At 43.7% G+C, this 23715-nt stretch overlaps 1 protein-coding gene across 4 annotated transcripts in view; it reads right to left on the bottom strand.

Annotated features, from left to right (window-relative positions):
• Positions 1–23715, bottom strand: part of LOC137199232 (latent-transforming growth factor beta-binding protein 2-like) — an 82753-nt gene that overhangs the window by 1952 nt on the left and 57086 nt on the right. Inside the window, exons 15-40 of one of the 4 annotated variants that reach the window (XM_067613365.1) lie at positions 23330–23428; positions 22352–22477; positions 21717–21845; positions 21384–21503; positions 20976–21095; positions 18426–18545; positions 18115–18237; positions 17876–18001; positions 17643–17768; positions 17327–17452; positions 17024–17149; positions 16370–16495; positions 15301–15426; positions 14917–15036; positions 14650–14775; positions 12761–12883; positions 11983–12111; positions 5822–5950; positions 4887–5021; positions 3696–3902; positions 3455–3547; positions 3031–3159; positions 2518–2658; positions 2126–2299; positions 1763–2038; positions 633–782 (exon numbers count right to left, since the gene is read on the bottom strand). In XM_067613365.1, the coding sequence (XP_067469466.1) occupies positions 633–782; positions 1763–2038; positions 2126–2299; positions 2518–2658; positions 3031–3159; positions 3455–3547; positions 3696–3902; positions 4887–5021; positions 5822–5950; positions 11983–12111; positions 12761–12883; positions 14650–14775; positions 14917–15036; positions 15301–15426; positions 16370–16495; positions 17024–17149; positions 17327–17452; positions 17643–17768; positions 17876–18001; positions 18115–18237; positions 18426–18545; positions 20976–21095; positions 21384–21503; positions 21717–21845; positions 22352–22477; positions 23330–23428 (3525 nt within the window). Of the gene's footprint in view, positions 1–632; positions 783–1762; positions 2039–2125; positions 2300–2517; positions 2659–3030; positions 3160–3454; positions 3548–3695; positions 3903–4886; positions 5022–5821; positions 5951–11982; positions 12112–12760; positions 12884–14649; positions 14776–14916; positions 15037–15300; positions 15427–16369; positions 16496–17023; positions 17150–17326; positions 17453–17642; positions 17769–17875; positions 18002–18114; positions 18238–18425; positions 18546–20975; positions 21096–21383; positions 21504–21716; positions 21846–22351; positions 22480–23329; positions 23429–23715 lie in introns of all 4 variants that reach the window. The other 3 variants (XM_067613366.1, XM_067613367.1, XM_067613369.1) reach the window with 3 other exon arrangements.

Genomic DNA, 23715 nt, shown 5'->3' with positions numbered 1-23715 from the left:
TGGTGATATTTATAAAAGGAGGCATGGCACGAGTTGTGCAGCTCCCACATGTTTCCACAGTGTCGGAATTCACTTCGTTTCCTTGGGAAAGCAGCTGACCTTGGAGCTGATAAGCCCATTCGCAGACTGAATATTGTAATCATTGCATTTCATTACGACAAGACAGTCTCACTTTCTTACAAAACAAACAAAGTACACTTCAAAGATATAATATCTGATGTAATGGCTAAGATTCAAGGTCTTACTCTTGGCAGCGTGCGACTAGTCAGACCAAAGGGTAACACATGATGGTTTTGAGGAGTACACTGCTTTCATGAGTTTCCCATAAAACATAACTTAATGCAACGTTGTTAAATTCAAAGCTTCTCCTTGAGCTTGATGATATACTGCACGAAGAGTTACCTCACTGAAATTAATCCGAGACCTGGCTCCAAAAGGATTAACACTGAGGGAGAGAGTTCACCGTGGTTTGATTTCAAAATTCAGCACCACATCTTGAAGCAGGATTAAATGAACTGATTGATTGCCTATTGATTCTAGGAAGTCCCTGAACATTTTTGACTTGGAACACGGAGTCTAAATGTGGGTGGTCTGTTGAGAAAGATATCCAAGATACTGGAGAAAGGACCCACCTATACAGGCCATCTTGTTTAGGTTGAGCTCATAACCATCGAAGCAGTCACAGGTGTAGCCTTCCCGCACACGAACGCAGCGGCCGTTTTCACAGCCATTCAGGACTCCACATTCCTCCGCTCGGAGACCCTCAAAGCCTTCATAGGGCTCTGGAATGGAAGGAGAAATATGTAAGAGAAAAATCTTTTTTGACACTTTTATAATTAAAAAAAGAAAAGTGTTCTCTTATTTATAGGGAGGAAAGGTCAATATCAATACATCCTCATGGAAGGATGGTATCCCTCGTCTCCATGCTGCCTTAAATCATCATGTAAGAACTGGATGAGCTCAGAGGTTTCCTTAAGAGGCAGTTAAATCCATCTAAACTCAGTTAATGGATCTGTACTTTTTTATTGAGAGGGAGTTACCCATCTAAATGTGGCATGTTCTTTTTTTAGCATAGCTCTTTTTTTAATGTAAAATCAAAATAAATAAAGTGTTGTAGTATATACAGTCAACTGTGTTGGTTATGCACATTTAAATTACACATACAGTACAAAAGTTTGGACATACATTCTCACTGAAGAGAGAAGAAATTTGTGTTTAAACTTTTGACTGGTGCTGTATAAGGAAAAGAACAATGCATATGTACTGAAATATTGTACATTTTATTCTACTTTATTTGTCGGACAGCTGTGGTCATTACATACTTTCCAGAGTAAGGCTTTATTGGCAACATATTTCACAAGCTAAAACTTTTGCTCTCAATACTTAGATCCATTTAAGAGATAATATCTATATAGTATTAGTAAAAACATACATTTGAAGGCAAGACTTGTACTGTAATGGAGTCATTTTCCATTGTGCTATTGCTACTAATGAATTTAAGGACCTCACAAGTTAGGTATGTTTTTTGCATCATGATGGTCACTAACTGGTGTTCATAGTTTATAGGTATCTTATTTACCACTGCATTATTGCATATAATATACAGTACCAGTCCAAAGTTTGGAAGCACCTTCCTATTGACTTGAATGAGAAAGTGTGTCCAAACTTTGGACTGGTACTATATACTATACACAATTGCTCTGACCTATAAATTTATTGGGGAAACCCTGACACTGTCTCTGTGTCTGAAAAAGACACCTACCGGCGTAGGAATCCACTGGTTGTGGCTGGTGTTCCCATGGTCGATGGTTGGGGATACGGGAAGGTGGCTGTCGAGAGCTGTAGTCATTGTCGTTGAACAGAGGAACACTCTCAGGAATGTCATAGGGTCCTGCAGGGCTGCCATAGTTGTCCCAGTATGGAGGAACGAAAGGCTCCGCAGGATCCTCTGGCCCCTCAAGACCGTACTCATATCCTGGCCGCTCTCGCAAACTGTTTGAACCTCTCCGAGGCAGATTGCACATTACTGCGTAGTCATCTGGAAGCAGCAGCACATATGACAGAGTTATACAGGTATTTTGGAAAATTAAAAACAGTGTGTTTGCATGCACATTCTGCAACTCACCAGAGTCTCTCCTGGGACAGAGGGCACACTGTCCACTCCAGGCTACACCATACAGGCAGCAACACTCAGTGTATGTAGTTCTGCGGTTCTGGAGGGGTTCGGAACACATGTCGTCTATCTCCAGATGCTGCCAGCAGACATCCATGTGCACATCGTGATCAGACTCTATAGCTTCTGGGACGAAGGACAAAGAAGGATTAACAAAGACTGACAAAATTGGAAAGAACCATAAAGTGAGGATACCAAAATTATCTTATCACATTCAGTGGTGGAGAAAACAAAAGTGAATGTATCTGTACTTTTCTTAACATGTTCTCTGTTTTTGCTTTTTCTGTGTACAGTACTTTTGTAATTGTGCAAACAGTATGATCAGATGTGTTTGTGTGTCACACCTTCTGTTGTGTTGAGACGAATGCAGCGCCGCCGGGTGTTGTCCAGGACTGATGGAGGAAGGCAGAAACAGAAGAAAGACCCGGCCGTGTTCACACATACTCCATCCTCACAGTAACCTCCATGTTCACACTCATCAAAATCTAGAAAACACAGTGGCACACAGACACATCTATAAAGGTGCAGCATGCAACTTTTTAATCAGTAGCAACACATCAGCTGTGACACAGACTTTCCGTGAAATCTGCTGGATTGTTTTACAAGCACAGAGGAATCTGGATGGATAAAGTACAAAATAAAAAGTAAAAACATCCTCTATGTGACTGAAAGAAATGGGGTTTATGGGAATGTGGTCTTGATAAGAGAAGTCAAAACATTGTCATGACACATACAGTAGGCGACCAATCATCTTGAATATGGTCTCATTTGATGAAATACGTGTACAGTTGCATCATAGTTCATACGTAACATCACACTGATGTTGTCAAATGTTAAAAACAGACGTCATTTCTTACCCACACACTCAAGCTTGATGGTGTCATAATAGTAGCCGTGGCGACAGTAGCAGGTATATGTAGAGAAGAGATTCGAACAGTGTCCATTCTTGCAAATGTCTGAACCAAACATCTCACACTCATTTGCATCTGAGGAGAGAGTGAGAGATAAGTAAGTAGCTGCCAGGACACACTACCATTACAGTAATTATTCAGGTATGCAGGCAGGTATCCCATTAAGCCTTGGCTAGCGGCAGAGACACCCCCATAAAGGCGTTGAAGGATTATGTCTGTCTATCTGGCTTTAAAAGTGGCTGCAGCTGAAAATAAAACAGGGGCTGACTTTGCACCTTTTTGTGCCAATGTAAAGTTTTGTGTAAAAGGAAGCTGTGAAAGCTTATCAACAGGGGATATCAATAAAATAAGTTAGTATTTATGAAAGTACCTATGTAAGGCCGCTTTTCTTCAGAACTTTGTGTAGAGGAATGAGGCTGGGGTAATAATCCACTGCCATGAGGGCACAACTGGTTATAATCATCTGGAAAATAAAATGTGGCTTTATTAGTGAACAAGAAGATGCAATAGGACTAAAAACGAGTTGCAGATGACATGTTAACACGCAATGAAAAATCTTGAATCACTTTATTTAGATTGTGTCAGTACAGAGCATCTGCCTCTTGTTGTACCTCTTCCTGGGACAGGACAGGCATGGATCTCACAGTTGTCCCCCCAGCCTGCCCCCACTGTGCAGCAGCACTCCTGCTTTGTGGTGTTGCGAGACAAGACATTGTCACAGAAGTTGGCGTCATTCAGGTTGTAATAACACTCCTTCCTCTCCTCAGTTGAAGGAGCTGAAGGAGGGACTGGAACAGCCGGCTTTGGTTCAACATCAGCTGCAGATAAAGAGAAAGACACCATTTAGTTAGCTCAGAGGGGTCAGAGGTCATTTTAGCTACAGTAAAGGGTTTATCTGCCAGTAAATATAATCACAGTAGACCATAGCACTTCGGTATTATCACACAGGAACAGCATCAAGTGGCCTCTGCTCCTCATCTGTCAGAGTGTGTCCGCATGCCTCCCAGCAGGTAATGCATTACCCTCGCCTGCCTCTGCTGAGCCTGCTCATTTGTCCAAAGGCATGGGCTTAGGCATTTTACCCTTAAGCTGCCGGCTTAGCCAAATGGAAACACTGGCATGTGAGTCAACACACAATTCACTCTCACATGATTGATTAACACACGTCAAAAGCAAACAGCGGAATGTGGCAAAAAGGTACACAGAGGCATAGCTGGGGTTTAGTGCCCAGGCAGAAGAAAAAACATCCCTGCTGAGGGCGCGCCGCTTAATAATGTAAATAAGCCCCAATTCCCGTACACATACGCCTATCAAGCTGGAGATGTGATGGTGTTTCCATGACTCAAAGTGCTTTTTCTGTCATTCTGAAATTGCAATACATTGCATATCTGTAAGCTGTGCACTTAAGATGATGTTGGCATGGAAAAGAGCAATGTGTCTATAGCATTAATTGACAATAATTACAAACTATTTATCCTTGTTAGTGGGGAAATAGGGTTACAGTAACATGACCCTCAGGGAATTCGCTTGGCTTCACTATAGGAGAAACTACATCATTTGTCCACAGGACTAGGTTAATGCAATTTTTTGTAGGAAATCCACCTAACTATAACCCTAGCCTATAAAACAGCCAAGTCCAAAGATACTCTAAGAGACGTGGAGTAAGTCATGTCCACCTCATCACCCTTGTTGTTTGGATAATGAGAGACGGCTCATTAAATAAGGGAAAACTCTGTCTCCCAACGATGGGATGGAGAATTAAGTCCTGTGAGTCACTGTGAGCGCTAGTCCTGTCCTATTACCCAGGGAGCGGCACTGGCTGGTGATGGGATCAAATTCCTCATTGTCGTTGGGGCAGATGCACAGGAAGCTGCCATCGAAGTTCTCACACAGGGCCTCCCCACACAGCGCCAAGCTCATCTCGCACTCGTTCACGTCTGAGAAAGACAGGAAGGTGTGAGGTCAGTAAAGGATCAGGCATGTACGCACAGGCATGCGCTCAACAAGGTCATGGCAAGGTCACACAAAATAATCTTTATTGTCTTGTTGCTGGAAGAGTAATTCACCAGTTTTTCCAGTTCAAGAAAAAAGTAATGCAGAAATTCATAATAGATAGATACTTAATAAAGTACCATATACAGTACATTTGTGAAATCAATCATTTTCTGTGAGGAGGAGACACTTTTTCCAAATGGTGGATGTCAGATTTTGGAACAAATCTCATCTCCCTGTATATAAAATGGTGAAAGTTGTTTAAATTTGCTAAATAAAAGTGTCACAATTGTAAACTGAAGGATTAGTCTGATGATATTCTATATCAAAACCAAGAAAGTGTTATTCCATCTCTCAATGCTTTGTACTCAACCCCAAGCCCACTGATTTCTCCTGAAGAAATAAATATTTAAAAATGGGTCAGAAATATATACTCTCCTTATTAAAAAGACTAAATAATTTCCTAAATCAGCTGGGCACTGCAGGTTTTAGCAAGTATTAAATACTGCATTGGTTGAGGACTATTTTCAGCTGCGTATTAACACACATTTAGTGAGTGTTTCTGGCAGCAGGACAGCATATGTGGGATTGAATCAAAATAAACTACTACTCATTGTTAGTTTAAGTCTTTCAGGAGATTTGTTAATAACAAGAAAAATGTAAAATATCACCAGATGTATCCTTTAAGCAGTAATGTGAAGTGGGCTTATCAATCTTGAGTATTTATTGCAGCGCAGTTACACACCAACACATCTGCTCATATCTCCGGATGGGTTGGTGTAGCCTTGGTCACACTTGCAGCGGAAGGAGCCGTCTGTGTTCTCACAGAAGCCGTGGCTCCCACAGATGGTTTCATTGAGGCATTCGTCAATATCTGCAAGGCCAGAGAGAAGTGCACAACATTAATATTTACAATGTCACTTCACCACAACAGACGTTCAAACTCAGTAAACATGGTGCCACTTTCCCAAAGTAAATTACCATTCTGACCTCACAATAACAACAGAAATCACTGCCATCATAACATGTCAGAAATTATGTACAGATTAGACAATTCATTAAGAGGGTTTTCAAACTCTGTGGTTTGAAATTCAGGGAGACTTTGTGACACTTAGTTCACTGGGACGTTGGTAAGTTTACAGCCTTTGCGTGGGCTTAGCATTTAACCAGACACTTCACACGCAGTAAGAGATTTTATGGCAGATTTTTGGCAGGAATTACTTCCCATCCTAATCGATTAATCTGTTTAAACCCAATTTTAAGTGTTAAATTGAAAGAATTCTGAATATGGCTTGATTTTAGGTCCAAAAGCGTCGCCAGAATCAAATCTGGCCGGAGGCAGCCCACAGTAGTTCCTTGTTTGCATGGCAATAAATCATAAAACAACACTAATAAAACTAGAGGAGGGACCATGCTATATGTCAGTATATATGGAGAGGGAGAGGTTGTTAACACTGGACCAGCACTGCCGATTCTCGACCACTCACTGTTTAAAGGCAACATTTGTTAGCAATTTCTTATATAAATGATTTAGTATTTCTTGGCATACAGAGTACAACAGAGAGGCCAAAGACTGATACTGTTAGAGGGCAAGGTTGATTATAATTGTTTAAAAAACAATCAGAGAGTTTTAAATGATCACACTTTAGTCACGTGAATTTGTTCCCTGGTCAGTTTAAAGATATACTATGCAGGATTTGTCAGTTTGTGTTTGTAAACACAGCATTCAAAGTTGTCCCCTCCTTCCCGGGTCAACGAGAGCAAGGTGAAAGCAGAGCGAGAGACAGAGACAAAGAGTAGCGGTGGTCAAGCAAGCTAGAGAGTGAATGAAGAGAGCGAGTAGCACTGGCGAGAACAAAGCTATGAATCAGATGAATAAAACGTTATTTTTTTATTATTTTTTTAAAGCACAAATAAACACGCCCACAGCTCCTCACAACCCTGCGGGAGGGTGCCGCACTGCCTGATTTTGTGTGAGCTTCATCCTGTTTGCTGTGGGCTCTCTGCTCTGCGTGTGTGTAGCTCAGCCCCACCCTCAGTCAAGCAAAGCTCTTTCTACATCCATGACACAGAGACAGAGAGCAGAGCAGAGCGAGGAGGAGAGAGACGGAGACAGCAATGTAACCTGGTCGCTACGCTACGAGTCCTGACCTCACACCCTGCACGCTGTTATTGGCGGGGGCTACACACCCACTGCCCAAAGGCTGAGGCCCAGAAGCGTCCAAACACAGGATTGAGAGAGATTATTTTTGTATGAGTCTATAGATTGTTTTTTAGGAAAATCCTGCATAGTTTACCTTTAAGTTGCCACTGGTCAATATATCCCTACCTGTGTTTGGACAAGTTACCAAGCCTGGTGACATGCACCAGTTATCAGTTTTTCAATTCTGTTAAACTACATTTTGGTAAATGCTTATTTAATCTAAAGAGCAAAGACACCCATACGAAATCCAATCTTGGTCCAGTCTATCAACCTTTAGTAAGGTATTTGGCAACTTATGTTACCACATCCTGTGACAGGTCTTTTCAATTTAGAAATGTTTTAAAATGCAGCTAAACCTAGTATTCATTTAAATCAGCTCTTCAATGTTTTCTGCAAGTCATTAAGTTCAGAACATTATGACAGACAGCTCTGTTATTTGATATGAAGTGCGTTGATGAAATTAGAGGACACACCACTTCATCTGTTTAAGCATCAGTGTGATTTTTTGTTGACTTTTTAGTTTCGTAACCACCCTCCATGTCCATCTCATTCAAAGTTTCCATGACTAATGGTAACTTGGTTTAGAAAAACAGGAAGGCCTATTTCAAACACGGAAAATAATGCTGACAATGAAATTACAACAATTTCAATATTTACATAATTTTTTGATTGATTACAATAAACAGCCTCATTCTGTACTTGTAAAGCTCATTTTGGACACATCTGATTCAGTTGGGAGACACAACATGTCAAGTCCAGTGGCACCTCAGAGGTTTCAGACAAACTGATTTATAAAGTGAAAAGCACATGTCATTCACATGTTGTCTAAACTTTTATTTTTCCTCTGAGCACTCATAGAGGCTGTGGGCCACAGAAACCACAAACAATCTGATTTGAGCACAGTGCTTGGCCAGGGCCCCGTCTGCGCCCCCCCCACCCCCCACCCCCCACCCCCAAACACAGACAACTGCTTTCTCAGGGTTGCTGAGGGACTAGTCTTCTGTCAGGGTTCCTGTCCTGACTTGGCTACTTCTCTAACATGCCTCTGGGGTCGAAGACAGGGTCTCCCACAAGCTAATAAAACTGCGGACACAAAACTGTCTTTGTCATTTTGTACAACCTTTCATAGGGAATTCTGAAAAGGACCTAAATTACTAGAATAGACTTGTGGGCTTAAATGGCTGCAAATGAAGGAGAATGGATGTACGCATACTGAAAACCGCCAACCCAGTAGATTTGCATTTTGCAGCTGAGGATTCATATGCCAAACTGGTGTAGTAAGAGGCTGCATAAAATTGCAAAATACATTTTTGAGAAGAATATTCCCACAGGTTAATCAAGAATATCCTCAGAGTAAGGTTTAGTGTATTCTACATCAGAGTTTGAGGAACATTTCCTCAAGTCTGAATAGTGTAGTTTGGAATGTTGGAATGACAGCGGCAGCCAGCTGGGAGGTCGGGAGAGGAAAGGCAGAGAAAGCTCTCCGCTAATATATGAAATAATCAGTGTCTGCAAGCCGCTTTCCATTCATGTGTAACATGGAACAAAATCCGTTGCAAACCACATGTTGTGATGAGATGCAATCAAAGTATCATCACAGGGAGGAATGAGTGCACAGAGACCAAAACAATTTTAATGACTTTTGTTTTTCTGTGTAGTGCTTGTGTGGCAGGTTTACTTGACCATCCATTTAGATCCGTCTGCATCCAGAGAGAGAGTCAGCGTACTAATCATAGCATTAATGGCTTGTGGGAAAAAATGAATAACACAGAATGAGATAACTCCAACAAGAGCTAGTCTCACACCAGCAGGACATGGGGTTGCCTTTCTTACTCTTTCCATGTAATAATCAGTTACGTCAGGACACATGCAGCTTTGTAAATTGGCCGGAGGGAAGAACTGAAGCAGGGGAGAGGGTGAGGAGTTCAGTTTGGATGGGAGTTGCTAGGGGTAAGGGGCGACCCGAAAAATAGGCACCCATCCTAATAGTTTGACCCAGGAGAACGGGCTTCCTGGATAAGTGTGGGTCTCTGTGCTTTGTGTTAATCTGGAGCACATGGTGGCAGGCAACAATAATATAAGAATCAGTGACTGTTGGCTCACACTCCGCAGCCCACACTTCTGCCATATTCTCTGGGCAACCCCTTGTCTGATTGGACCCATATGCAGAGGTTATTTCACACGCGATTGGGCAAGGATGGGGTGAGGTATTTGTTTTCAGGGAACCATGTTTTTGCACTTTAACTGACATTACATCTTCAACCTGTCTTGGGTTGACTACAATGGAAGTTAAACTGTCAGATAATGAGCGTCCATCAAGGGAAAAAACTCCTACATCTGCACAAGAACATGAGCAATCACACACATGGTAAAGTCTTTACATTTCTATAAGTTTACTGGGGTGGGAGGTTGGCATGAGTGTGACCGCAGACAATTTCCGCCCTTGGGCAAGCCTTACTAAAGACATGGCATAGCTCGAGTGAATTTATGAGCATGATGGTGAATTAAAGCTTAAAAACAATGACACATCCACTCATACACACATGCTGCCTTTTTCAGATGCTGTGCCCACAGGGTCCATGTGTGCAGCATCATTGCAGGGCTGCAATGATGCCTCACTGCTGCGGAAAAAACCCTGTTTTTCCCTTTTGTATTATGGCCTCTAAATCTAAATGAGTGCAGCGAGAAAGCCAAAGACAGCCGCTGCCCCTTCGAAGGTCGGTGAGTAAAAATAAAACAACGCCCCTCGCAGAACCTGCAAATTACAGTGTCTGGCCTCTTCTTAAATATTTGATGATTTTTACAAGCAGACAAAAAATGCCCCAGAGTAATTGAGCTCCCTCCCTTGACTTTTATTGGGGTGACGGCAGCATCTTCCACAACTTTTCATCGTGAGGTGAAACAAGCTGCTATTGTGTGTGGTTTTGGGCTTCTGAGGGTAAGAAGGGCTCGGTCCTCGATCTGGACGTGTGAGTCAATACTGAGCTGTACGAATGTTTGTTGTGGGGTCTAGTGAAATCATGACCAGCTGGCGTCATAACATAGCAACGGGAGGAACGACGGTCAGACATGGTCATAACTGGGCAACCGTACAGACAAGTTTAATCTGTTTTGTGGCACCAGAGGGGACACTGGGAAACTTTTTAAAATCAAGTCCCACCTAACTATAATTCTCTACAAGGCATGTCTGGTCAGGAAATGTATAACTAACAGCATATAACATGGCAGTTGAAGTCCTTGGCTGCTGATGTTAACATCTAACACCAAATAACGCTACACTGATTTGAATCTACAGTATATGAGCTGTTCAGCCGTATGTTGACTCTGACACTAAAGGAGCAGAGGTGAGCAGCTGGTTTCAATCTGCCCTTATCACACTGCAGGCCTCCACACTCTTCAGCTTGTGCCAGACAGACAACATCATAAAGTGCAGTGAGGAGGCAGCCACACGTAGCTGGGATAAGGGTGATGGAGGGGGTGGAGGTCTGATCTGTCACTGATCAACGCCGCAACAGCATATTCTCCCCTGATCTCCATCTGTTGATAGTCCAATAAAAACTCTGGGTCATGAGAATATGTGAGGCTGCGCTGCACTCCGAATGCATCTCTACAACCGTTGCAGTCTCTGGTTCTTTCTCTCTAACACAAACACACAGGCGAGGACGCACAAAAACTCACAGTTAACCACATGCACACACACAATCACCCACAAACACCCACAGCTTCCATCTGCAGTCCAATACATCATTCCATTCTGATGCTCTCAGACTGCTTTCCCCTCCTCGCCTGTCACTCTCCGGTGACTGTTTGGATTCTGTCTTAATACGAGGAAAATATTTGGCCTTTAGTTTTTTATCTCTCATAGACCTCATAAACTCGGCTTGTTGTTTTATGGTGCTATGAGAGCAACAAAGACAAGCAACACCACGCTACAAAATAAAGAGTGCTAAGCTCAAATCGTTGTGCAACAAACCATATTAATATCACAAACCCAAGGTGTCTCTTATTGCCAGTAAACACATAAGGCTCCATGTATTCTGGATGTCATGGAGATGTGTCTGTTGTTGTTGGCCAGCTGTGGACCCAGATGTAGCAAATGTACAAACGCAGCCAGCCAAATCAGGTGACTGGGCTCCTCCATAGGGGGGACAAGGAGGTAAGGGACCATGTAAGCTGGCCTCACAATCCTATCCCCTGTCCAAAGAAGAACAGCAGTGATCAGATTCCATCTTCTGTCTGCCAGAGGCACTCTATTAGCTTCATTGTCAGAAGGATGAGATTATTAGGAGCTACTGGCCTCACACACTGCCTCTAGTGACAGTGCATTCCTCTTTCTAAAGTGCCCCTATTTCAGGGGCCATTTCTCCTCATCTCCCCCATGGCCTCTTGTGTAGAAAGACCTTGAGTACCTGATAGCTTTTCATTCACATCAGCCTCTTTGTGTCTGTGTGCCAAACAGATATCATTATCTTCAGAGACCTGAAGAGTATGTAGAGTGATGAGTGAATTTGAGGCTACCCTATCTAAAAGTCAATCCCAAAGTGAATGGTAAATGGACTGACAGAATGGACTCCAGATACACACTGTATTTGGTCCGCCGTCCATCCAATATTTTGCTTCAGCCAAAAAGGCTCAAAATCTGCCAGTTTTTTCTCAACACAGTGTTTGCTATTATTTTAACTATACGCGGTTTGACCACTCACCACAGTCTGTGGTGTCCTCTCCCTCAAGGCCGGGCTGGCAGTCCCTGAAGCACCGGTAGGAGCCGATGGTGTTCTCGCAGCGCCAGGTACCACACACTGAGCTTCCAAACTCCATGCATTCATTCTGGTCTGCGCAAAGAGACAGAGAGACAGATGTTGGTTAGTAACTGACAAACAGAGGCACAAACGCAACCACATGTGCAATCAGACACTAACACGGACGCATGCGCCCCCGCACACACACTCTTAATCCCTCCTCAGCTCCTCTGCTTCCAGTGTAATGGCTGTGCAGTAGAAGTCGGCCAGGAGGCCTGTGGTGTAGCTGTCCTCAGTAAACGCAGCAGGCAACGGGAATGGCCAAGAAAAATATTATCACAGCAACTAAAGAACTTGTGAAGGAGCTAAGGGGAGACGTTCCAGAGGGAGAAACACCTCCTGCTCACAATGGGGTCATTCATACTTCCCTCGGGGAAGAGGGAGTACAGGGCTGCAGCCATGTCATCCAGGCACCCCTCAGTCCTCAGACCATGGAGGAAAGCTGTAAGCCTGGCTTGAGCAATTTCATTGAAGCTCGGTCCCCACTGGCTATAGATAATCAATCATAGCCAAGTGTGCTATACTGAGTATGCTTAATTCTAAATGTAGCATGACAATCAAAGAGCTAATGCTGACATCTTGGGTCACGCAGAGAGTAGAAACCTCAGAGTAGAGTTTGGGGTCAATAATCACTATTATGTACGCTACATAACTATCAGAAGGGAGTTTTATTCTGTCTTACCTTCACAGTCAGCCGTGTCAGCATTGAACTTGAAGCCAGATGCACACAAGCACAAGAAAGAGCCATCAGTGTTGAGACACTCGCCCCGGATGCACACGTTGTCTTTGCTGCACTCATCCTCATCTAAGGCAGAGAGAAGGGGGGGGGGGAGGCAGACAAATTAAGAGAGATAATTAGAGAAAGGTTGGGCCAAGATTTGTTAGATATTGATTATTGCTAAATATCACCGTATATTCTCTGTCTTCTTTAAGTCTACGGGGAACACTCCTTTTCATAAGTATCCCAAAAAGAATGTGTAATCAAGCACTTGTCTGAACACAAGATGCATTGGCCATTTGGAGCACTTAACGGCGTACTGGCAAACAGGAAACAAGGGGAAAAAACACATCTACCTCAGCTTCTCAGGCTACAAGCCCTCCCTCTGACTCGTAAAAATTTATAATGAATGCTACATGCTTGATTAGCTGTAGATTGGTGGATAATTGCAGCATTACAACATAACTTGTAGGGTACTTGGAACAGGGGTAAAAAGGGGAGGTAGGAAAGTGCGGAAAACTCATCGCAGGGGAAAAGCCTGTCTTCCTTTTCCAAACTTTGATAATCAATTGAATCTTTCGGAGACGACAAGGTAAACACCCATTTGCAAAGATAGGATGAAAAAAAACAATACCCCAGACTATGAGTAAACACATAAATATGCAGTGACTGGATTGCTTTGGAGTTAATTCAAGGACTTCAAAGCCTGTATTGAAAGGCCCAGCTAGGCTATGGCACAACCTTTTGATTTGGATTGAATTTAGATGTGTTTCAGTCTGCTGTCAGCCCTTTATTATGTGTGTTCTGTTCTTTCTGAAAGGCTCAAGGCCAAGCATCATTTTGGCCTCACCTGACTAAACCCATCTTTCATTCCCATAAACTCACATACCCTCATCCTCCCTTCACCTCCCCTTGCAGGCCTATGTTAGAGGGGTCTGGCTTTCATTGTGTCAGCACTGTACACACAATGGTGGACTGCATGAAAATATACGACAACTGCTGATTTATAGGATAATCAGAGCCCAGTATTTGTTGTGGCGGGCAGCCAAAGTACCTGATGCAGGCTGGGCAGTTTGCTCGGTGTGCTGTGGATGATATCTGGCACACTGAGCCTCCAAAGCCTCAGTGGAAGTATGTCCCTATGCAAGGACTAACCCTAGTCCTCTTAGTCACCCTCGCCAATTGCAGGACCTTGCCAGCATTTTGCAAGACAGAGATTGAACACCTACAGCACCTGCTTCACATCACCATAGGATTATTCACTGCCAGGCATACTGTCGTTTACTTAACTTCACCTCTTACTGTACTTGCAGGACACACCAGAAATAACACTGATCCAATTCGGACATCCTAGCCAAAGCTATTTCATGTATTTTGACAGCAAATGCTTCAGTTTGTTGAAAAGAGAAGCTTGTCTTCCTTAGCTGATGATCAGGCTACATTTTTTCCCCCATTGCTATGACCAGTGGGTCACTGGGTGCGGCTGGAATAACATCAAACTGATGTCCGAGCTGAGAGCGAGTGAGCCGAGACAGTTGATGAGGCCATGGCCAATTACACAGAATGGTTGGACTGAGCACCCATGCCAGGAGTCCCAGGCTTGGCCTCAGCACCCATGAGGCAGGTATGCAGGGACAGTATGGTGAGGACACTGTCTGTCAGCCAGCTGCCATCGTATAAAGAAACTTTTCTATAAAACAACTTGGGCGATATGGGCTAAAAAACATTATTACATTATTACTAACTTTCTCCAATTGTGGCTGTGCCTCACCCAGTTACACAAATCCCATAAAACCATTAGAAAAATGATTTCCCATTGCTTTTAGTATTCTTGCTGCAGTGTGTTACTGCACCTTGGCAGCCAGTCCTTCCATTGATGGTGCTATATCCATTAGGACAGTTGCATGTGAAGGAGCCCTCGGTATTCAGACAGTTTCCCTCTCCGCAGATCCCCATGATGGTTAAACATTCATTGATATCTGTCACACACACAAGCACAAATATACACACATAGCTGTGTCAAAATGCCGACATGAGGTAAGCCACAAGAAATGCTTAACCACTAATGGTATATTTTACGCGTGTCAAATGACACGCAGTGCATATGTGAGTGTGTATACCTCTGCAAGACGTCCCATCCACTAGCTCCAGACCGGCGGGGCAGGAGCAACTATAGGAGCCGATGGTGTTGGTGCACTGGCCTCCCACACACATGCTTGCGTCCTCACATTCATTCACATCTGCATTGACACACGCATATAGACGTCATCATTATGAAACATTCACACCAGCTGTAAATCACTGGGTCTCACGCCAAAATTTCCCAAGTTTTGTCATCTGGGTGAGGAGCTTCCAGACCACAGTGAACATGTCAGAGAAGTCATGCATCATCTGCATCCGCAAGTAATAACTTACTATAATAGGTCATACAGGGCTGGAACGGATGACTGTGAAAATGATTACAAAGCCATCGTATATGTTAATGACCACTTTGAACCACCCACCTTCACATGAGAGTCCATTGGGCGCCACTGTGAAGCCTGGGTCACAGGACATACAGGAGAAGGAGCCCTCTGTGTTAGTGCAAACACCGGTGGGGCACGCACCTGGGGTCTCGCACTCATTGATGTCTGAGAGATAGAAGAAGAAGAAAAGGTTAGCTATAGGTTGTCATCTTAAGTAAAGAGTCCATTTTTTGCGAGTCCAATGTCTTATCTGTTAAAATTATTAATGGCTGAATGTGACTCAGTCTAACTTACTGCCTAACATACAGTAAGCAGAGCCCTCTTTATTAGATCGCACTGACAGTGTTTTATTAAAAAGGGTGGAAAGATAAGTATGCGGGACGGTCATCAAATCCAAAACAGCAAGCTATTACAGGTGGTGTATAATTACTGTATCTACAAACAGTCACTGGCTCGCTGTTATGTGATCATTGGAAATTCCTCGGCCTCGGTACAGATTGTATTTCTTAAGGAGAAAATAGTGTGGGCCATTGTTAAGTGATTGAGACGGCTCTGTTATGCCTTTGGGTGAACAGAGCGAGTTCAACAGGGCGAGCTCGCTGCAGTACGTGGAAGGCAGGGGAGTGGCTGACTTCATTTCAAATTAAGCCCTTAATATTTTCCATGGCATCAGAGAGACATCCATTAAAATCCTATCAGAGGCCGACTTGGACTTCAGCTTGTTTTGTAAAACTTTTTCCAAGCGCAAAGACACATATCAGTGGGGGATCTTCCTCTCCGGCTAGATCCACACTTCCATTCAAAAACACACCACAGTATATGCAACTAACCGAAGCCATGTTTGAATCCATTTAAATAATCATTCCTTTTCCCCTTCCCATGAAGTCATGACAGATCTAACCTCCCTGGATTCGTCAAAGCAGCCGTGTTACTGCATTGATCTCATAAATCATGTCATGCTAAATTACTGAGTACTGTAAAGATTTTCTGTAATCATACTCTGGGTCTAATACATTCCTTTTTTACTGAGGTCTAAATCTGGTCTATTGTTTACTATAGTGACAGCTCAAACTATCGTAGGCAGGAAGGTAAATAGAGGTTGTTTTACCCTCACAGTTGTGACCGTCCTCAGACAGTTGCAAGCCAGCTCCACAGCTCCTGCAGGTGTAAGATCCTGGTGTGTTGGAGCACAGCTGGCCCAGGCACACGTTAGCCACCAAGCACTCATCCACATCTGGACGCAAATACATGGAAACATCATAACACAGATTACCATCTCTGGCTTCAAATAAATACAGCTCGCCAGTTGTAATCACTTATATCGGTAATCACTGGAACTAGGAATTACAAATGTCGCCACCTCTATCTTTCTAGCTGAGCTATCTGCAGAACATTTGCCTGACATCATCATGTTCTATTTGAGGGCTGGTGTCTCATTGTGTTGAGCAAGGATCAGATGAGTGGTGCCAGAGACGGATGATTCCAGGATCCAGCTATGATGTGATGTCTAGGAAGTGTATTTTGGGATTTTGAGCTCAGATGATGGGGTTTTGTGTCCAAGCTGTCACACCTGATGCTGTTTACATACAACCTGAACCAGCTGGGAAAATGCTCTTGGCACATTCACCCTTAACAGAGACTCTGTTAGGTATGGAGGCAAGGCCTGGCATGTTTGGATGAAAGAGGATGCTACACGCACCTGTGTGCAAGTATACAAACATAACAAAGCACATTCCTGCACAAACACAGCCAAAAATCTCACCGTCGCACTGTTGTCTGTCCTCAGAGACTCTGAAACCAGGTTGACAGACGATACATGTGAAGGAACCCTCTGTGTTTGTACATGTTCCTTGGGGGCATGTAGTGGGCAGCACACACTCATCAATATCTGGCATGAAACAACACAGACTATTAGACATTTATTGCAGGACAGGGGTGTCTCCACAGCCAAAACATCTAAATTCATGATGACAGGGAAGAACCACTATTCCCACCAGCCTGAATATAAGATATATACAAATGTTAAACAGTGGTCCATTTAGATGAGTGGTGTTGATAAACCAACCTTCACAGAGCTCTCCATTATATGATACTCTGTAACCTGTAGGGCAGTTCTCACAGGTGTAAGAGCCTTCAGAGTTTAGGCAGATCCCGTTGGCACAGGTCGACAGGGACTGGCACTCATCAATGTCTGTGTGGAACACATGCACACCAACATAGACATGCTTGGACATCACTATAAGACTGACAAAATTCTGTTGTAAAGCAAAGAATTTGTCCTGAAAAACTGCTCAAATGAGATGCTGAAAAAGTCTTTAACAGTTGTTACAAAACTAATGTTTTTTTACTGAATGAGGAACACAGCTGGAGATTGATTTTACCTTCACACCTCTGCCGGTCTGGAGACACTTTGTAGCCAGCCTTACACCTGGTGCAGGTGTAGGATCCCTCCGTGTTGGCACACACCCCACCAAGACACAAGTCATCCTGAGCACACTCATTCACATCTGGACACAAAAAGACCCTAATTCACCACAACTGGGAAAAATCATCACTATTTACCAGTGTTTGTCGACAACTGCATCTCAGTGTAAATCAACAGAGGATTTCATACCTTCACATCTAAGCCCATCAACAGATGGTCCAAACCCAGGCCTGCAGTTCTGGCAAGTGTAGGAACCTGCAGTGTTGATGCAAATTCCCGCGGGGCACACATTACCAGTTGCGCACTCGTTGACATCTAACAAAAAGAAATAATTTGCAGACATTATGCTGCTGTCGAGAGAGCTCCACAAGCTGTAAAGTATGCTGTGATGAGTTACACCCAAGAGCTCTAGATAATCCTTTGCAGACCTTCACAGGCTTTGCTGTCTGAGGTGACTTGGTAACCATGGTCACAGGTGCATTTGTGGGTACCGTCCAGATTGAGACAGCGGCCATGGAGGCAGACTTCTGGGAGCACACACTCATCCACATCTGGAGAGAAGATAAAGAGGAACAAAAGGGGGCCTCAGAAAATAAAAAGACAACCGCAAACTCTTTGTAGCCTTTTTATAAACCTTCAATGGTACCGCAAAGGCTTCTGTAGAAGCGCTGTGGAGAAATATTTACAGAGCTGTTACTTTGAGATGTTAAAAATGTCTGATCTTTTGACTGACAGTTACCTTGGCATACGTTGTCTAGTGTGAGTTTGTATCCTTGGAAACAGTTGCACCTATAGGAGCCCTCAGTGTTGACACACCTACCAGGACCGCACACAGTTTGGTTCAAGCACTCGTTAACATCTGGGGACAGGCAGAGTCAGGACAGGACACAACATGTACAGTATAAGTTTGTGATTTTAGGTTTTATCTTGCAACAACTGCAAGGGTTAGTTTACTCAAAATACAAAAAAAATATTTTCTCACTGAAACCTAGCCATCCAGATAGTTTTGGTTTTATTTGTCAAGGTTTTGAGATATCGGCCTGTGGGATTTTGAGACAAACATAATTCACCATAAGATGCATGGTTAAGGATCCCTGTGGGAAAATTTGCCATAGCTATAAAGATGTGTATACAAAATAAAGGTTGCAGTACAGCAGTAAAGGGGAAACAATTACAGCATAATTAGTGTGCAAAATAACAGCAGTCATTAAATTGCATCAGTGCACAGGTCCAAACCTCATTCATGAAGGCCTTTTACTGTTTGGGGTAGTAGCTGTCTTTTCCACTTCATGAGTCAGAACAGTTGACCCAGGAATTATACTTGTGGAAAACCTCATGCAGAAACATTATTTTATAGTGGAATTTATCAAGTGTTAACAAGAAGGTAAAGGTGTGGGGAGAGAAGGCAGTCCGATGATGTGAGAGTAAGAGACAATAAAGAAGGAGCAGAAGGAGGAGGAGGAAGGGAAAACGGGTAGAGGAAGGAAAAGTAAGGAGGTGGAGAGAGGACGTTACTGAGAGGTGATAGACACGGCCAAAGCACGGTGAAAATACTGCGAGAGAGTCACAGGCTGGGTTTTGTTTGGCCAGCCGCGGGTACTGCCAAACGTCTGTCAGTGTGGCCCAATGCTTTGTTTCTGCAATCATTCCGCATATCTCAGGCCTCTGCGATAAGCCCTGACAAGGGAATGGAGCTGTTTTCTCTATCACACCAGCAATTAGGCTTATCCACGTTTCAGCCAATTGGGCCCAAACTACTGTGCTGCTGTCAATTGACTGAAGCAAATACTGGAAACCCTGCACTCATGTTGCCTGTTTATGTGACTCCCACAGCGCCAGCCATGTACTGTAGGTCTGTTAGCAGTCTGAGTGGATATTCAGAGTAAAAATATTTACCTAATGTTATCCCTCATTTACCAGGTTCCTCTCAGTTACTATTTATACACCACAGATTTATACAGACTGGACAATATTAGTGAGCTGACAAACAGAAACTAGCTAAAGCGGTGTTTTCTCTGGAAGCAAAGAAAGCATGAGACTTTAAACAAGGGCACACATGCCAGTGATTTGCTTCCATCAGACATCAGGCTCACTGAAAAATCAGTTTTAAAGAAGTACCAGCAACTTCTAAAGTAAATTTCCATATTTTCCATCATTCATTCAGTCTCTCAGCCTCTCACATTTCTAGAATACTGAAGCCATAAGCTTGGGTTTCTAAACAAATTAGAGGGGTGCAAGGTCATAAAGAGGGGATGTGGTAAGTAACACCAGTCAGGCTGTTATGTAACTGGGCCACTTTCAGGTTGGGAGCTTCTAGCGTGTTAGCTTAAACACAACACACGCCGAATGTAGTTTGTTGGCCTTTTGTGTATTCAAATCTAATAATCCGCAGTAAGATTTTTACAGTGGATCACAGACAACACTATGGGTGAGTGAGAGAATTTGTTTGTGTTGGGACCTCTTCGCAGAGGGGAATTGAACCTTTGACCTTCTCATACATCTCCTTTGACTGCTCAGCCTTCTCACCTAGCCCAGCAGTGGTAATAAAGCTTCGCTGGCCTCCACTGGGCCCAAAAGTACAGTGGCCAGAGCTCTCCAACAATAATATGCTGTTTGTTCAAGGCTGTGGCCAAGAGAAAATATTTGGACTCTCCCAAATTGAAGTATTATCAACAATCTTTTTACGGGGGCCAGTGATATCTAAAGATCAGCAATAACACGGCAAATGTGTTTAAACAATATTGGGGATATGCAGAGGCTGCTGGGCGGAGGAGTTGATATTTCATACGTAGAGACACTGAATGGACAGAGAGGGTGGACAACTGAGCCCAGCCCATGTAATATAGCTATTATCACTGTGGTTTTGGGCTGTCGTTTGGGCCCAGTAGCGGTCCACAGTGGATATAAAACATCCAATGTAAAGTCCTTTGAAGCATAAATGCAATTTATTTTATATAATTTTCGTGCACATCAGCAGCCGGCATGTCCTTTTGAGCAAAAAGCCGCAATTCAGTAAAGCCAATTCAGCTTGAGCTATTCAGTGAACTGTGCATCACAGGCTGTCAGCAGGTCATTAATGGCACGGCTTGTTGCCATGTCGCCTTGGTTATTTTTGGTGATGCCAACTGGGAGCAGCAGCTTTGTCTACGTAAATGTTACCTAATACAGGAAGCTTTTACAGCGAGGGGAACCCAACTTATTTCCATGCAGTGGTTGGAAACACCCTTTGGAGTTTGGGAAAGATGCAGTGGTGCTGCTGCTGCTATGATGGGGCGTGGGCTTGCCTTACCCAGACATCTTTCACTGACTGGCCTGAACCCTGGGCCGCAGGCCTGGCACTGGAAGGAGCCGGGAGTGTTGATGCAGACACCGTTGGGACAGGAGCTGGGATCTCTGCACTCATCTATATCTGCTCGAGGAGAAGGTGAGACATGAAAATAATCATTTGAATCATCAGCTATTATCAAAACAATTTGCACATCCATGGAGGGAAAAGAACGCGAGGTCACAAATGCTAATATATACAAACTGAACTGAACATAGTTTTCTTCTTGGCTCAGACTAGAGGAAAATCTACCAGGCTACATATAAACTCATGGCAGCAAACAAATAGGTTTGGCTAGCATTGTGCCATTACATTAAGTTGACTTGTGTGTGTGTATGCTTCAAAGGCTCTGTGTGTGTGTGTGCATGTCACCTTCGCATTGGCCTCTCCAAGACTTGGCATAGCCACTGTTGCATTCACAGGTGTAAGATCCTTCTGTGTTGATGCATTCGCCATTCTGGCACTTGTTGGGCATGCTGCATTCATTAATGTCTGCCAGTTTGAATGAAAACCAAGGAAAATGGAAAAGAAAGTGACTATTGTGTTCCACAGCATTAATTAGGGCAGGATGCTTTTTTAAATGAACAGCGCTGACAGACAAGAACCTGCAGTCTAACAGAAAGTTAGACAGCTAACAGCAGCTTGTGGTGTCTTTCATCCATCAAGAACATTATACATACTGCCGTCATGTGTGTTATGTCTTACCTTGACAAAACTTCCTGTTCTGAGTGATCACCTGGCTGTAGCCGCTGTGGCATTGACAGGTGTAGGAGCCATAGCTGTTAATACAGCTGCCCTTTCCTTCACATGGGTCATCGTCGCACTCATTCACGTCTGCAAAGGGAGACAGAGAATGACAGAAGACAAAGAAGGAGAGGAGTTTTAATGCAACATTATATCGCAGCTCCATTTCACCAGCAGAGACTGTTCACTTTCCAAGCTCTGACTTTGGAGCTCCTCTACTGTACAGGCATTCCTCTGTGATGGGCCCGAGCCCAGCCGATTGCAGCAGAGGCTGAAGCCAAGGCCTTCACCGTGAGGTAAGGGATCACAGCACCGTGGCAGCTCTTTGGATGGCCTATACGCTGTTGTCAGGCATCACAGAACAGGTCAACATAAACAAACGTATCACTTTCATTTTGGCTCGCTTCATTTCTCAAGGCTTCTGTGCCGTGTAATGTTTGGTGTTGAAGCCTTGCTTGCACCGAGATGATGATAGACAAAACCGCCGAGGCCTCTGCTGTCAGCATGTGTGTGCTTGTGTGCTCCTCCTTCTCTTTGAGTGTCCTACCATTACCCCTGTCTTAGTCCGTATGCCTCTCTCTCTCATCATTGCTTACCGATGCAGTTGGTCTGTAGCGCACTGAGCTTAAATCCAGGCTCACAGTGGCAGGTGTAGCCGGTCTGCACAGGAATACATTTCCCATGGCCGCATATGGTGGGGGTGGTTGCACACTTGTCAACACCTTAAGAAAGACCACAGATAGATGTGCACAGTCAATACTCAGATAACAGATAACAATATTGTTGACCTTGGGTTACGCAACATCACAGACACTAAAAAAAAAAAGAAGAAAGTGCATTCCACTAACACATGTTGCTCTCCATGGGAACCGTCTTACTGTTTTATAGGTGGGGTCTTGGATGAGAGGACAGGTTTTACAGCACTGTAGCGTTCTAACAGGTGGTATGGACCACTTACAAAGGGGTCGGCAAGGAACAGGTCATGCACAGTAGAGCCTAACATTACTGTTGTTCTTGTCTTTTTCCGTCCAAATGGACTGTGGTAAAACAGAGACATGGAACTGAGCCCCTGTGTCTGACTGAACTACGTCTTTCTCTGTAGGATTACTGTAAATTCTCCTCACTCCCTCGGTATCTCTATCACTCTTTCTCTCACTTTACCCGCCACCCAAACAGACGCTGTTCTGCTCTTCTTCCATTTTTCATAAATCTGGACTCTGTCCACTCAGAATAGCTTCACCTTCCAAGAGGCACACTTTTTCTTGGTTTTGTGCCCTCTCACCCTCTGTGCAGCACGGCATCTTCAAGCCAATTTGGCTTGAGAAAAGGGGTCAAATAAAAGCACAATACAAGCTCTCCTGGGCTAAACTCTGGGTAAGCCTACAAAAATGTCTTATAAGACGTGCCTGTGTCTGCCAGCAGTTGACTGAGAACAGAAAAAATGAGAGTTGAGTTTTATGCTGCTCTTATGCTCTTACACATGGTAGTCATACAGCTCCACACCCAACTGTCATTTGGGTTTTTAGATATATATTCAGTGAGATGGGACAAGCGCAGTTTAATGTATGTCTTACCTGTGGCTGTGGCTGTGGCTGTGGCTGTGGCTGTGGCTGTGTCGGTTGTTTCCCTTGAATCTGGCTTCGTGTGAATGCTGGTGGAGTCTGGAGAGGTTTCTGTTAAGTAGAATAAGGGTAGTTATGAGGTACTGGGTGAGCACGAACAGAGACAACCACTGGCACACAAAGTAAGTTCTCTTTCTCTACAACCTAAACGATACACTGCTTGTTTTCCCAACCACTACTGCCTTTGGCTGTCATTCACTGACACAACTGTATAAAAATGATCTATACTTTTCTCTAGGCTAAAAACAGCACACGACTGGACTCACAGGACAGAGTCAAACTTCAGACTTTATTGTCAATGTTTTCACTGGCGCAAAGGCAGAGCCGACACAAGGACT

This window comes from Thunnus thynnus, chromosome 16 (genome assembly GCF_963924715.1).
Source record: "Thunnus thynnus chromosome 16, fThuThy2.1, whole genome shotgun sequence".
NCBI classification, from domain to species: domain Eukaryota; kingdom Metazoa; phylum Chordata; class Actinopteri; order Scombriformes; family Scombridae; genus Thunnus; species Thunnus thynnus.
The sequence above is the reverse complement of the archived record's forward strand: the minus strand, read 5'-3'. Positions and strand labels throughout refer to the sequence as shown.